Here is a 16,344-nt window from a genome sequence, read left to right as displayed (position 1 = left end):
CTTCCAATTCTTCCCTGCCAGTTTTCTTCCTTCTTCTGTTTATGTCCAGTCTATCCTGCTTCTCATAGCCATTCTTTTCCAGCTGTTTCCATAGGCTATTTATTTTGCCTTCTTTTTCACATTCTTTCATGCATATTTTCTTGATTCTGTCCTCCATATTCTTTATAAAATTTATTTTTGTCACCTCACCTACATCACTTCTTTTGTGGCAGAATACCCCTGCTGCACACTTTTTCTGATGCCACACGAGAGAAACAGGACACGACATAGAGTGGGATGAGGCTAAGCAGATAGGAAGGGAGAAGAGAATGCTAGTGAGAAAATGGAAGGAAGCCAAGGAAATAGAGATGAAAGGTGAAGAAGACACAATGAACTGGAATGGGGGACTGAAGTTAAACAAAGAATGGAAGAAGATGTTAGAAAGAGTGGAAAGGACAAGAGAGAAAGAGGAGAGGAGAAGGAAGAAAAATGAAGGAAAAAGATCATGAGATTAAAAGTCCAACCACATTCTATATGGAAGTAATTGAGTTTAGCCTTTGAGGTGAAAGTAAAGATGGTGAAAGTGAAAGTCACCTTCTAGAAAGTTCCAAACAACTTTCTAAATAGTCTGGAGGGAGTAATGTTTGTGTATATATAAGGCCCTGTTTTTGTATCTTGTTACTTTTGTACTTGATACAGAGTCTGAAGAAGACCTTGCTAGAAGGTTGAAACGTTACGTTTAGTTTATATTTTTAATAAAATAAATTACTGCCTTGGTCAGCATATTTAGTTTATCATAACTTGATTGAGGACGGTTAGGTCTTTGAACCCATGACCTTTGTCTTACATTCCCATTTCGGTTAGACATGTTTTGATCTCTATCAACATTGCCACTATTTTCATTCACATAATTTCTTTGAAAAGAATTTCTTATAGGTAGTTTATTCCTAACTGTATCACCTTGTACAATTTTCACTTGTCTTACACCTACAAATCTACCATCTCTTTTTGTTTCTTGTTCATACCCTGTATATAATGCTTCATGTCTAGCTACAAGCTCAGCTGCTACATTCAAACTTATGTATGGCTGATTTAAAATAGCTTCTTTCACTTTTACAGGTAACTGTTGAGCTACTAGAATTATCTTTTGTTGATCACTCATATCAGGCTGTATTGTGTTTAACAGATTAATCTGAGACCAAAAGTAACTCAAAAGAGACTGTTTTAACTCTTTAGAATACCTTTTACACAAAATATTAGCCAAAAGAGTCGATTTCCATGAAGAACTCTCGAATACATTTAAAAACATAAGCTTAAATTCATCATAACCACATATTTGTGCTTTCTCTTGTAAGTACCAGTTTTTAGCAACTCCTTCTAATAACAATGGAATGTATCTCATGTATTCATTTCTCGACACATTCAACATTTCAAACCTATCTTCAACTTCCTGTAGGAACTGGGAAGCTAAATAATCGGTTCTTGTTGCATTAAACTTAGGAAATCTATCTACATCAGAATATTTTAATATTCCTTGCTTTAATTTTTTTTCTGACCTTCTAAGCCTTCGTTCTGAATCACTATCAGAACTATTATACTCTGTTACATTTACTTTACTTAATCTACTATCACGTTTACTTTCAGTGTTTTTACCATATGGAAATCCTACATTTATATCAGCCTTATCTTTATTTCCTTTCACTTTTGCTTGATATTCAGAACCTGAAGAAATACTTTCAGGATTATATTCCTTTTCAACATAATTTTGTTTTTTTCTGTACGTAATATGTTCAGATACTTTACTCGGAAAAGATACCTTATTTTCATTCTTAGATTTCGATAAAGAACTTACATCTATTCTGGATTCTCTATCTACGTATGTGTTACAAGGAACATTCATACTAGACGAAATGTTATTTAAACTAAGTTTCAACATGCCTATTTCATTGCTCAAATCTCTTAATTGATATTCCATGCCAACGCATTTCCCTTCTATTACGTCAATTTTATGTGTAATATCAGAAATTTGCTGAACACAGCCTTTTACAGTAGTATCACATTCTGTAATTTTACATTTGGTAGACTGCACACTTTGATTCAAATCTTGAAAAGTATGACCTACTTTTGTATTTAATTCGTTCAATTCTTTAGCAAGATCTTGTAAATGAACATCATAATTATCTGACCTTACTTTTAATTCTTTCGCACTATATTCATTACTCTTAGCAAGATCGAACAAACTAGCAAACTTAGCCTGATCTTTATCCATTGCTTTCTTTATTTCAACAAACACAGTTTCGTTTTGCTTTACTTGATTGTCAAAAACTTCTTGTAATTTAATGTTTTGTGCATTGCAATTATCTGCAATCTCATTAATTTTACCTTCTAAATGATTACGTAATTCTAAAACTTGTTGTTTGAACACACCTGTACATTCTTTCATATTTGCTTTATCGTCGGCTATTTTCTTTTCTATTCTATTTTCCAACGACACAAAATCTTCTTGAAGTAACTCAACTTTTGCATTCAGGTTACATTCAATTCTCACTATTTCACTTTTTACGACATCAATTTCTTGCTTCAACGAGGTTTCAACTTTGCACACACTTGAATTAATTCTTTCTTCAACGTGTTTAGTTTGCTGGATTAACTCCTTACCTTGTTCTCGTAATTGTCCCTGCATCTCGTTGCTCTGCTCTTGTAGTTTTTCGAACATACGAGTTTCCATTTGCTTTAAAAGCTGCTCCATTTCTTTCGCCTTTCCTGACATGATTACTGCACTGCAACGTCTTCGCACACAGCTGGCGAGGAAAAAACTGAATCGCAAAGGTCACGTGATCGCTACACTGCCAGTTGCTCTCTATCTTAACAGTCCATACGCGCTGAGTAATGCCCGTTCGTTTCGAGTCCCTGTGACGGGTACGCCAAACTTTGTATAACCAACCTGCCTGAAGCTATCAAACACATTTCGGGTTATACAAATAAAAAAATACAGTTGAAGTAAGATATATGTAATAGCTCGCTTTCATACAGCATACACTTACATTTCTGCAAACGCACAAGCAACACCTCGAAGCAACCTTGCACGTAGCTGGCTTCGTACCGAACGATTTTTCTTCACTTGACACTGGTACAAACGAAACAGGTAACCTCTCGCGCATGCGCGATACACAAAATCCTGTACAACAGGAAATGGTCATAAAGTTAATCCAAAAAAAAAGGCAAATGCAGAGAACGTTGATTGCTTTAGGCCAATGTAAATTCTCTCAACAAATACTGTACGAGAGAATAATGGCCAACGTACGACCGGCTATATCTCCCATGTAACATGGTTTTATATCATCGAGGTCGACAATCCCAAACCTTGCCAAATTTGCAAATTTTGTAGCTTATGAATTGGATGATATGAGACAGGATGTATTCTATACTGACCTGGCCAAGACGTTCATTTCGGTAAATCATGACATTTTACTTCAGAAGCTATTGTATTTTGATATTTCTGAAAAAAGGAATTATGCTGCTAAAATCTTACCTAATGGAATGAAAGGAATTTGTCAATTATAGAGGATACATATCTCGGGAATACCCTACGCCTTCTGGGGTGCCGCAGGGATCCAATTTGTGCCCACTCATTTTCTTACTCTTTATTAATGACCTCCTGAAAATTATTACGAAATCACGTTGACTTATATTTGCTGACGATGTAAAAATATTTAGAACAATTTGCTCTGACGAAGACAGCCTTGATTTTCAGGCAGACGTAAATAGATTACTACAATGGAGCGAAAATAATAGACTTTCATTTAATCTTGATACATGTCAGGTAATGTCTATAACAAACGCTGAAATAAGAAGAAACTTCCAGTATCAGATGGAAGGAAAACAAATAGCTAAGGTCACTACATTCACGGATCTTGGTGTCACATATGACGCAAATCTATGTTTTAAAGAGCATATGCATCATATCGTTAACCAAGCATATAAGAAATTAGGATTCATAAAAATATGTGGGGAAGATCTAGAAAGTACATCAATATTAATAATTTTGTATGTCTCTATAGTACGCTCACTCGTAGAATATGCATCAGTAATATGGCAGCCCTTGGACAAAAAAAAACATATGGGGGAAATAGAAATGATTCAGTCCAAGTTCTTGAGGTTTATAAAGTATAGAGAAGACAAAGTATACCCTAAATTCAATCCGTACTCTGAGCTTGTATCGCAGTTTAACATTGAAAAAATTGAAGAAAAGTTTAATCTTAATTTGATGAGCACACTATAAAATTGCAAATAACAAAATAGACTCTGTAGAGTTAGTATCTGCATTACAAAATCATGTACCTCAAATGAGACCCAGACCGAAACCTGGATTGTTTCATGTACCAAAATCTAAAACAAATTATGTAAAGATATCTCCAATGTGGAAAATGGGTAAAACTTATAATGAAGTCCTAGCAAATGATCCGAGCATTGATATAAACAGTCTGTCACTTCAATCATTCGAAGGAGCATTGCTGGGTCAGTGGAGAAAAGAGTGAGTCTGTGTAGTAATTATTGAAACAATTTGTTATGCACAGATATATGTAATGCACAAATATATTGCACAAAATGTATGCATGTCTCAAGGGAACAATGTTCTGTGGCATAAATAAATAATATCTGGAGAAAATATATGGGTGGTTTCCGACTTTTGGACTGGATTGGAGATAATTTATACCGGGATTGTTTAGAATGTTCTTTGTCATAAAATTGTGTTTATTTTTGCGTATGTAGCATCAACAGATTCTGTGATATGGATGTCTCACCTCGCATCCACTCTTGTCCCTCACGGCACATCCGATAGAGATGTGTTTAACTACTATCTGTTAGGTCTATCAGATTTTTGAATTTGTAACTTTGAGACACTGATCGTTCATACGGGCTGATGGACTTTTGCTAATCAGTGTCCTAAAAGGAATGCAAAATAACCCAAATGTAATATAAATATAACATGGGCAATAAATATCATGTTTAGTAACTTTACAGAAAATCATGAAAAATAAAGTGGTATATTACACAGCCTTTACCCAGTCAGAACTATATTTTTCAATATATATTAAACATAGCTTGTTTACTGTGATATATGTGAGGTAAAGGGTTGCAGTTGCAGTTGCAGTTGACACCGTGTCATAAAAGCACATTTAGGGGATATATTTTCGAACTCTATCTCGGCCTTTTGGAGGTGATGTGATCAGCAGCACGCTGCCGCCGCCTTTACCCTCAGGGTTGGCCAGAGGCAATAGATTGAGACTGTGTGAGCCCAGAGTCGCTTTATGCGGGGAGAAGGCTGGAAAAAATTCCGAAAGTATATCATTCCCCACCCGGAAATTGAACCCAGATCTCCTGCTTGGCAGTTAGACATCCTGAGGAAAATAACTCCCATTAATTTTTTATCCCATCATTCTTAGCAGTACTTTGAAAGTGTAATTATATTTTGTAATATCAACTTTGCAATAAAAGATGTATGTAATTCGACGTTCACAAGATGGGACGTTTGACTTCCAATATACCTAAATCACACAATACAGTTCAAAGCTATTTGAGCAAAGGAACTCGAGGTCGAAATGGAGCAGTGGACAGACATGCTGTGAGCAACTTCCACAAATGTTCTCTGGGGCTGCTATGTTTTTATCAACAACGAGACACAAGAGTTTAGGTTCCAAGCATGTGTGGGTATCAGGAGTCGAGGCATTGGAATCAGAACTTCTGACCTGTCACGTTTCTACTTTCCTTCTCAATTCACAAGGTAGCTGATTCTGATATGCTTACATCACGGGGAACGTCCTACGTTTTTTTTTTATTCACGTCTGCTGAAAGGTTTTTGGAAACTATGAATGAAGTTAATGAGAAGCGGAAAATTGAAGGATATTTTTTTTATGAGGTGCTTTTTTTTTACTCTTCTTTGCTTATTTTCACAATTAGCTGAATTGATTGATTGATTGATTTGGTGTTTTAAGTCCACTTTATGCACAGTTAGGCTAATCAGGACTGGATCAACAGTTTAAAGTGGGATTCAAACCACTATGTGCCTCCACCGGGTATCGAATCCAGGACCCCTTGATGACAAGGCGATGACTCTGCCAGTGCACCATCGAGGAGGCCTCACAATTAACTGAACAGCGACGAGAGGATAACAGTGTATAAAAAGTGAAAATAAAGGGCAGGGAATAAAGCGTCAGCGGCACTATCTCGGCAGTCGTCTGAATAGACTCAACAAAGCGAGAACTTTTTAGGCTGTCATGAGATGTGAAGCAGTGACCACCCAAATATAAATATATCCTTTACCAAGAAAAATGAAAAACTTAATACAATTGATAGCGAGTGGTTGAAGCTGCAATGAAGGGTCCCCAGGACCGATTCCACATTAAACTGTAATTCCAAACATGGTTAAAAATATATGCTAACTAACTTACTCTATTTCATTTACACATACACTGAGGAATTTATGTAAGGGCTTCGCCGATAGCACGTTGATCTTGTAAATATAGGTTCCAGGATATGATTTCTTATGGGGTCACGTTTCAAGTTGTCCTTGTCGCACTTTGAATTGTAGCTCCAGTTCGATCAGACCGAGCATAAGGTGGACGTAAACTTCCGCTCGATTCGGTCAAAAATAATATGAAATACTGCTAAAATACAGCTGCAAGAGTGCAAAAGGAGCATTAGGCTTCTTACTAATTTTCATGAAATTGAATTCATGGCAGAAATAGATGTTATTTACTTTCGTTCACATTAAGACGATCCGATTTTATGATGTTATTTATTTAAATTTAATTTTCCTTCGATTTCTTCCATACCTTTATGTCAACCATAAAACTCTACGTTATTTTACAGAATGAAATATTCAATGTTTATTTCATATGCTCAGAATATAATATATAAACTTAGAGCTTAACTCATGGGGGGGGGGGGAGCAGAATATTTTCTTCTTTGCAGCTCACAGAAATATCATCCAGGACTATTTTGTTAAATAGGTGTTAGATTGCAAAATCATAAAATTGCTGATTACTTTAGTCCTCGGGTTTCAGGAGGTTAACAAAAGTACCATTATCTCGTGAATCTCCATAAACCTAAAACAATTGGGAGCAAGTGTCTCCTTTGCCCCTGCTAAGTTACACCTATGGTTGCTGCGCATAAATGCGTCGCTGAAAACCCATAACAGTTTGAAGAATCAAGGATTCCTTCCTAGTAGGTCGCAACAATGATGAATAAATTGAAACGGTAGGGTGCAGGGTACAGGTATCTGGATAACTTAGTGGTAGCAACTGTCATCTTTGACTGTCTCTAGGTCATCGAGCAACTGGGCAACAGTATTAAACGTACCATGGCATTGTTACATTCAAAAAGGCATATGTGAAAAAATATAAATTCTATTCACATTTTTACATCACATAAATTGGTATTGAATTTAATTGATAGTATTTATATGCAGAGAATGTTCTGAGAAGGTTCAAATTCGATAGCTCCCTTAAACACACCAGTACCTTCAACAAAACGATTTTTTCAGAATTTGTCTAATTACTTTTGGGACAGAACATTCATAATATATAGGCTGTGTCCTAGAGAGCAGTAAGTTTACACTCAAGAGACAAAGAACAAAATAGGTATTAACGTTGATCTTCCCTCGTTTTTTAGTCTGTGGTTTTACTCCCTACACATCTTAGTAATTAAGTACCAAAAGAAGTTTCTTCACTTCAATTGAATCGTAATCTTTTCTCACTATCAAGGTTGAATCAAGGAGAAATAAGTGGGAAAAATAACTAGATAACATATATTTACCCATGATAGGGCATCTCTAACTTTACACTTTTAACGGTCGTCTTTTTAGCTCATGACTTCCTTCTGACACTAACACTAACATTAAGGCACACGACACACAATGTAACCTATCCTAACAAAACATTACCAAACCAATTACACACTTATGTAATTTTGTATCTCTATTCATAAATATTATTAATGTTGAACACTAACACACATTTACCTTCTACTATTATTAACGTTTATTTTAATCTTACTTATCTCCTCATAGAATGATGTAAAACCAACATTGTTCAGGAAAATCGAACAAATTTGGTTCTTCATGCCAATGTTACAGTGAATTACTGTAGCCAAAAAAATAAATAAATAAAATAAAGGATGAATCAAAAAGGGAATCCGTAAAAGAAAAATCGCGGAACTCACGCCCTGAGTTAATTTTCAGGTACCAGGGCATAAGAAAATACCTCCAAAAGTATGGTGTTCCCCTCTTTTTCCTTCTGATAATTCTAAACCCCTCAAAATACTCGGTCATCTGTAAAAGTAAAGGTTGAGCAATGTTCCGCAACATTCTTGTCCTGGCAGAATACCATAAATTATCCAGTACTGAACATGGCATATCATAAAATTTATTTATCTAAAAAAATACATTACTGCACTGTTGATATAAATTAGAAGTTTAGGAATGAGTTACAATATAATCAGTTTAAAATACTACTACTACTAATACTACTACTACTAATACTACTACTACTAATAATAATAATAATAATAATAATAATAATCCAATTCACTGCACTTATAGGTACTTTTGGTATTATTATTATTATTATTATTATTACTGAAACTATTCATGCAGCTGATTATATGAATCCGAAACACCTGTAGAGATTATAGTATGTATGTGTAAAATCAAACCAACCCTTGCAATCAAGGGGCATCTTATTTAAGTCATGACAATGACAGACTGAAAAATACAAACATAAGAAAACAGATTTGTAAAGTAAAAATAAAGTGCTTCCCTGTGCATTGCACCATGCCATGAAGGAGTAAAATGGGTGTGGAGTTTGGACCTTACACTTTCTTAATCATGGTCAAAGGTGGGGGTGAAGTGATCAGCACCACGTCCAAGGCTGCCTTCCTTCACCAAAAGTTTTCTCAAGGTGCTCACTTTATACGACGCTGGGTGGGCACCGGAACCACTTGAACAGGTGGAAAATATACCGGTTCTTCCCCGCTGGGGATCGAACCCGTGTCTCTCGCATGGTAGTCAGATTAAATAATTTACATTCAATTTGTTACTACAGACAAAAGTTCGTAGCATACCCGTGACCTTGTGGAGGCACACTGGTTGCAAAACATAGATTTAGATAGAGGGCAATGACACCAAATAATAAGAATTAAAAGTGTTTCAGAAATCGAATTCCAGAAAGCTGTGGGGTAAAAAGTGACCTTCACTCAGACACTGTCTCAACCTCTCCTGACGAGCGCCAATACAACTTAAATATCTTGGCCTTTGACTGGGAGGTGATTCTCCGGTACCAACAAGGTCTACTCGGAAAGAAATCATGTGTATGTGCTCCCCTCTCACCTCACCACCATCCGAAGCTTCCCCCCTTACTCCACTACCCCCGGGTACCAACAAGGGTGATAAAACCAGAGCGTGTGGGTGTGTAATGCGGACTCAATTTTTCTGCCACCTGGTTTTGAAAATTGTAAGCTCATCCCACACGTTGAATTGAAATTTGCCACCCTTTGGGGGCACGTGAAAAACAAATTTGCCCAAGTAAGAATGCTATGCATCAGGTTCTTGCATGGATTTCCTATTAGGTAATTTCGTTATCATTCCTCAAAAATTCAAAGGCAGTGATCCAAGGCTTCTAAATGTATTTTCGGAACAATTTCCTTGTGGGAACCAGATTTTGGTCCCCACAAGGTGGAGTCACAACTGAGGAGTGTCCCCATTAGGTAGCATCTGTGCGCGCACACACACACACATACACATACATACATACATACATACATTATGAACTATTTAGAAAAAAAACAGTGTTCTTTCCTGATTACAACCTGTAGCATTAACCCCTTTACCGCGGCAGCCTTGAAGAGAAGTTCGACAAAAAAAAGATCGTCTACATATAGACGCCACCGCAAAATGAATTCATCATAAATAATAACTATATTTAGACTCTCCGCAAAATGAAGTTAATCAAAACAATCTATATATAGACTCTGCCGCAATTTACCATTATATATTAATTTTTGGATTCATAAATTATTTTTATTTTTATATTTTTAAAATGCACATTTTTAATTCGTACTTTTAATTATTTTCATGGGGTAAAATGTGTAATAGTTTTTTTGTTTATTGAAATTTTTGTTTATTTCTTCAATAACAAACAAAATACACGTAATTACAAAATTAATATTAGTGATTTTTTTTATATTTTGATTACAATAATGCCACATAAACTTTTGTTGCTATAGAGTCAGTATATACCTAACTTACAATAAGAAAAACTAATAATTGCAATTGTGATCTACATTCAATATATGTCACTTTCAATAGTCCTTTTTTTTCTCAGGCTCATATTTACTTTGGTAAGTTCTCCACTGTATGATACTCTTTAAAACATGGTATGATGCACAATGGCAACTCGCATACGTCACAGCAATAGATACTTCTTCTAACTTTGTTTTGTAGTGTGCAATACACGCATCTTCTTTGAAGCTTCTTCTTGGGACCCAGTGCATCACCTGTAAGAATTTCGACTGGGAAATGTCTTCCTGTAAGCCTTGTGGGACATGTTCCTAAGTTGAGGGGACCTGTTGGTTTTCTAATCCAGTACACATCTTTTCCATAAGCACTGATGAGCTGCTCAACGAGATCCATTTTGAAATCAAGAAATTTCTTTCCACCTCCATTGCGCCTGTAAATGATGTGGCTGTTGAGAAGAGTTATCTCAAGCAATCTGAAAAATATCTTCTTGTAGTATTTCTTAACTCCTTTTCTTGTAGGCGAGGAAGCAGATGTAATTTGGTCCATTAGATCTATTCCTCCCATGTGACACCTTTTATACTGTACACATACTGTGGGTTTGCTAATGGGTTTTCCTGCAACCTGGACTTCTTCCTTCGTGTCATCATAAATTGTGCTCAGCATATGTACATATTTCTTGTCTCTCCACTTCATGTGCATGAGCTTACTTTTGAACCTAACAATAGTTTCGCCTTTTTTCAACACTTTGTCATTTACGTCCTTGCAAAGGTTCTTCCTCGTGAAACGCACTGTTCCTATGGCATCTGTTTTGTTAGTGACAAGAATCTCATAAAGCTCAGGAGAGGCATAGAAATTGTCTATTCCAAGAGTGTATCCTTTATTCAATAATGGTTCAATAAGACTCAAAACTATCTTCGTTGGCTTGGTGAATCCTTTGCTAATTTCTTCAGATATTCCTGGAATATTACAGGGATAAGTCGTTTTTTTACCCGTGTAAACTAGAAGATTCCAAACATATCCAGTTTCTGCTTCTGCTAATATGTAACATTCAATGCCAAACCTGGCTCTCTTGAGAGGGATGTATCTTTTCCACCTGAGTCTTCCTTTCCACAAGAGCAATGATTCATCAATACTTATATTTTTAGCTGGAATGTAATGGGATTTGAACTTTCCGAGAAGAAAGTCTAGCACATCTCGAAATTTTATGGTTGGCACATCTTGTTCTACTTTATCAGACAAGTGCAAATATTTCATAAGTAAGCTGAACCTGTCCCTACTAATGCACTTGGAGAAGAAAGGAGTGGATATCAGAGGATTGGTAGAGTGGTAAGATTCGATTGTCGGCTTTCTGACAATCCCTTGCAGAATAATGATAGCTAGGAAGACGTACATCTCACCAACACTTGTGTCCTTCCATAAAAGGTCTCTGCTTTTCCGTCTCATTTTACCTGATCTTCTTTTCTCATCTCCTACTTTACTAGCATATTTATTTGTTTCACTCACAATATATTCCATCAGAACTTTATCAAAAAAAGACTGAAATATATCCAATGGACTTTGTGGATTCGAAAGCACTAACTTCACACCACTGTCACCTGTGAATGGGAAAGGGTCTCTGCTTACCATTGAAGATTCAGTCCATGTATCAGATGCAGTTTCATCTTCCAACTCACTGCCGCTAGTTTCACCATCTTCTTCTTCAATTCCTGTCCTATCGTTTTGAGCATCTTCATCACTTGAAACAATATCTTCACTGCAAGTACCTTCACTTTCAACATCAGAGATTTCATCCAGAAAATCATCATCTAAGTCATGCTCCAGTAGATGCTGAATATCAGTACGTCTGAGGTTTCTCCCCGCCATTGCAAAAATTCTGTGTGTAATACACAAAATAAATATGTACCATTGCACAATGCACACCACTAGCTAACGAAACTTCCTCTTGGGAAGCAGCTCTCGAACTAAAAGAAAAGCCACCTAACACAAAGCATTATACGATAATCAATAGAGTCCATATAGTAACAATGGTAAACACACAATACAAAATTGTTTTTTTTCGGTACCAACAATGCATAAAAATGGACTGTTTGCTTGCAAACTTCGTGCACAGACCTGTAAAAGCATTAAAAAGAGGGGCCTATAAATATGACTTGCCGCAATACAACAGCCGTTAATTTTCAAACACCGTCTATATATAGTCGCACCGCAAAATAGTCCCGTTTTTCGAGAGTCTATATATAGTTCCGCCGCGGTTAAGGGGTTAAGAACCAAATTTAAATTATGACCAACACAATTTTGAGGTGCAAAATTTTGTGTTCTTTTTTGTATGTACACCGATTCCCTAGCCAGCATTGCAATCCTTTCTTAATTGTGTTAAAACCTCCATTATTTTGACCCACTGTCATTCTTTGCCTACTTTAGTGGGAAATCATGGCATAATTACTGCAGACATGCACCTATACAAAACCACCAGCTTTGGGCTTCACATGTCACTGTAATATGCTTGCTAGTCTAACAAAAACATAAGTCAGGGAAATGCATTGCAGTCTTCTGGCCTTTAGGGGCCCTTTTACCTCAGGACTCTGGGGCACAGCCCAGCCTGCCCCAGCCTAGTTACAGCCCTGTATTCATACTCCAGTGTTTCAAATCTCTGCATTCAATTTGAACAAGCAGAATATTAGAAATATTCCAGATCAGTCAGGCAACTTTTGGAGAAATTTACTACTTGAAGAGGTACTTTTTTTTTACTGCACTTGTTGGTTGAAGGGTATCAAACTTTTGCCTTCCGAAATGTGTGGTCCTTCATGGGTTAAAGAAATGCAATTCTTTTAAAATTTACATTTCTACATCTTTTAAATGTGCATACTTTCAAAACCTTCCTTTTGGACCTTATACAGTGTAAAGAGTTGTGTCTACCATTAACTTGAAAATCCTGGAAAACCTGAATAAATTCAGGGTAGTCAAGTATTTTTATTTTTAATTTTCAAAATTTTAGACAGTAAGTTAATTTTTTTCTTGGTACAGCTTCTTGATAGAAGATAAACTGCGAAACTATGCTGTGTAGAATATTTTTATTTTTTACTTTGTATGAAGTTTAATAAACATGATTCTCTGGAATATACAATTCAGTTTAACACTTAAAACTCACTTATTAGCATGTCAAAACACTCCAGAGTAAATGTATTTTAAAATTACCTGGCATACTCTGGGAATTTGTTTTGCCAAACTAAGTAGGCATTCTGAAAAGGCTAATATTTTAGTTGTCCATATGTCAGATATCTTGTTGTGATACCTTGTAAGTGTCTGTTTCTCTTTGTTTAGACTGAGAGGGCAAGGATCCGATGGGACATGGAAGTGGCCAAGAATGCAATGCATCTGAAACGTGAGATAGAAAGTGAGGAAATCATTCCTGATGATATTAACCATATGATAGAAAGGGAGATGCATGTGAAAGAAGAACTGGAGAATATGAAGAAGATGAAGAGATTGGCAGATAAGATGAACATACTGAGGTGATTACAAATATGGTAAAACCACTTTAAACTGTAGGTCCAATCCCGATTAGCTTTACTGTGCATAAAGTGGACTTAAAATACCAAATCAATCCAATCCAAAATATGGTAACACATTTAAGATTAAAGCTTGTTATCACTAATATTGTAATTTACTTAATATCTGGTATTCAATAAGTAACTTTTCAGTTCTCAGCAAGAGCACAAAGGAAACAGACCAAAAGCTGTTAATAGCATTGCAATATGTAGAAAATTCTCTCCCCCTCCCCCTTTCTGTCTCTTGATATGCCAGGTACGTCATTATTCATTGCATTTCTGGGTACCATGTTTATCCATCTACATCAGGGGTCGGCAAACATTTTTTGTAAAAAGCCAAACATTAAATATTTTACTCTCTGGGCCAAGAGGCAAACTGGAGATTTTTTTAAATAGTTCTAGTTAAAAATGAAAGAAAAAAAGTTTACACAAAGATATATATATAACTGTAATGTAATAAAAATACTCAGTAGACTACAATTATTGTTTGAAACACAGCTTTACTAATGAGATGAATGAAATTGCTTTTTTTGAGACGACATGTCACCAAATTGGGGGTCAAAGTTAGTACTCCCTATCATCAAAATTGATTGCAATGTTCATCTGTTAATGTTGACCTGTATTGAGATTTTACATATTTCATCTTTTAAAATGTCTTTTCATGGGCAGGCAAGCTGGGAGCGTTGACCCTGTGGGAAGCTAGCTAGGAGCACTACACACTGCCTTTCTCGCAACTCCTCAACTCAAAGTCAGCCGTTAGAGGGCGTAACCAGCTATATACACAATACGTATCGACAAGCGTAGGAATGTTTCCATACACTGCAATAAACGCTGAAATATTACTTTCATATCATTTTTGCGTTTGATTAAATATTATCGCACTTTGAAATTTTAAAGAATTTTCAAATGTAAAAAAGAAGTCATTCTTAGCTCGTAGGCCATAGAAAAAGAGGCAGTGGGCCCACAGGCCATAGCTTGCCGACCCATGGTCTACATCATGACATATTTGTAATATATTAGGCTCATTTCATGTCAAATCAACGGATAAAAGTTATTTTTTAACATTTAGGATTCAGATTTTTTAGATTTTTTGTTTATAAATCATTGTATGTATCAAGAGGACAAAAACTGCCAAATTTTAGATTTTTTCACCTCTTAGTTTTTGAGTTATTGGCTTTCAAAAAAGCAAGAATCCCAAAATTTGATGAAATTTTGAAATCTTTAAACACATCTAGATCAAAAAGTATTTCACATAGAGAGCTCAAATTGGTGTTGTTCCTTTCTGCTTTTAATGAGCTTTAATTTGAAATGCAACATGACTGTGGTATTTGAATTTTGTAATTCTTAAGAAACTCGAAAAAAGTTTTTTGGTTAATCTCAAAAACACCATTTTTTAGTTTTTTTGAAAAAAATATATGTTTTGAAGACATCAATTGACTATTTGTGTGCAAAATTTCATAATGGGGCAGCAATGGGTTTCTATGGATTTTTTTTATTGAAGTGTGTGCAAAATTTGCTAAATTTGTTGACTTCCATGTTAAAACCATAAGTATTAGCTGAGTAGTTGATGTTAAAGTCTTCATGTTAGTCTATTTTATATTTCTTGGACTGCAAATAATAACAGTAACAATAGCAAACTGAGTCAGAAATTGAGCAAGTAATTAACGTAACACAAATTGAATAACTACACTGAGGAAGAAATTTAAACTTTTTGTTTTGCCGCTGGATGAAAATAGGTGATCTTTAATAAACCGGGTGCGCTGATTTCAAAAATCATAACTAAAATCCTCTATGACGTACCATTTCTGGCGGAAACCATTTTGAAAAATGTTCACCGCACATTAAAAGAAGGGTAAAATATAGCATTTTGCTCCAAACCTTAATGTAATAATGTGAATTTTAGTAATACATTGGGTTCATAGAATACCAAATAAGATTGTAAATGATAGTTATGACATTTACTAAAATTGGCAGTTGCAGTAAAATAGTAAATATTAAAGTAAACAGTAAAAGTAATGCACGTTCAAAACATATCTCTGTATGATTTCCGCTTGTAGCAGGCGTGTTCAACATCTGAGATTGTGTTCCAGGAGTAATCCGCTAGTAAACTGGGAGACCATCTGCCTTTATAACGTTTTTCCATTTCTGTGATTTGTTGGTGAAAGAGCTCGCCCTGCTCGTCACTCACTGCACCCAGATTAGAGGGGAAAATGTCTAAATGGGAACAGAGAAAGTGTATCTTGGGAGACATATTGCATCCCATTTCTTTGTATGTTGCCAGCACACGTTCTACAGGTTCAGAGTAATTGTGTGTCCTATTATTGCCAAGGAAATTGCGACGCACACCCTTGAACACACCCCATGCTGCTTTCTCACATTCACTTAACAGTTCTTTAAAATTGGGATCGTTCGTTACCTGCCAGATTTGAGGGCCAACAAAAATCCCATAGCATCACTTACACCAGGAAATTTGCTTCATAAGTACTCAAACCCTTTTCCTTCTTTGTTCATGGCTTTCAG

The 16,344-nt window shown here is 35.8% G+C and overlaps 1 protein-coding gene across 2 annotated transcripts in view; it reads left to right on the top strand.

Moving 5' to 3' along the window:
* The window catches only part of LOC145984483 (uncharacterized), a 236,083-nt gene that overhangs the window by 64,102 nt on the left and 155,637 nt on the right, over positions 1-16,344 (top strand). For both annotated transcript variants that reach the window (XM_083118139.1, XM_083118140.1), the window contains exon 4: positions 13,598-13,788. In XM_083118139.1, the coding sequence (XP_082974265.1) occupies positions 13,598-13,788 (191 nt within the window). The remainder of the gene's footprint in view (positions 1-13,597; positions 13,789-16,344) is intronic.

This window comes from Lepisma saccharinum, chromosome 2 (genome assembly GCF_977018435.1).
Source record: "Lepisma saccharinum chromosome 2, izLepSacc3.1, whole genome shotgun sequence".
NCBI classification, from domain to species: domain Eukaryota; kingdom Metazoa; phylum Arthropoda; class Insecta; order Zygentoma; family Lepismatidae; genus Lepisma; species Lepisma saccharinum.
Note: the sequence above shows the minus strand (reverse complement) of the source record. Positions and strands in the feature narration are given on the sequence as shown.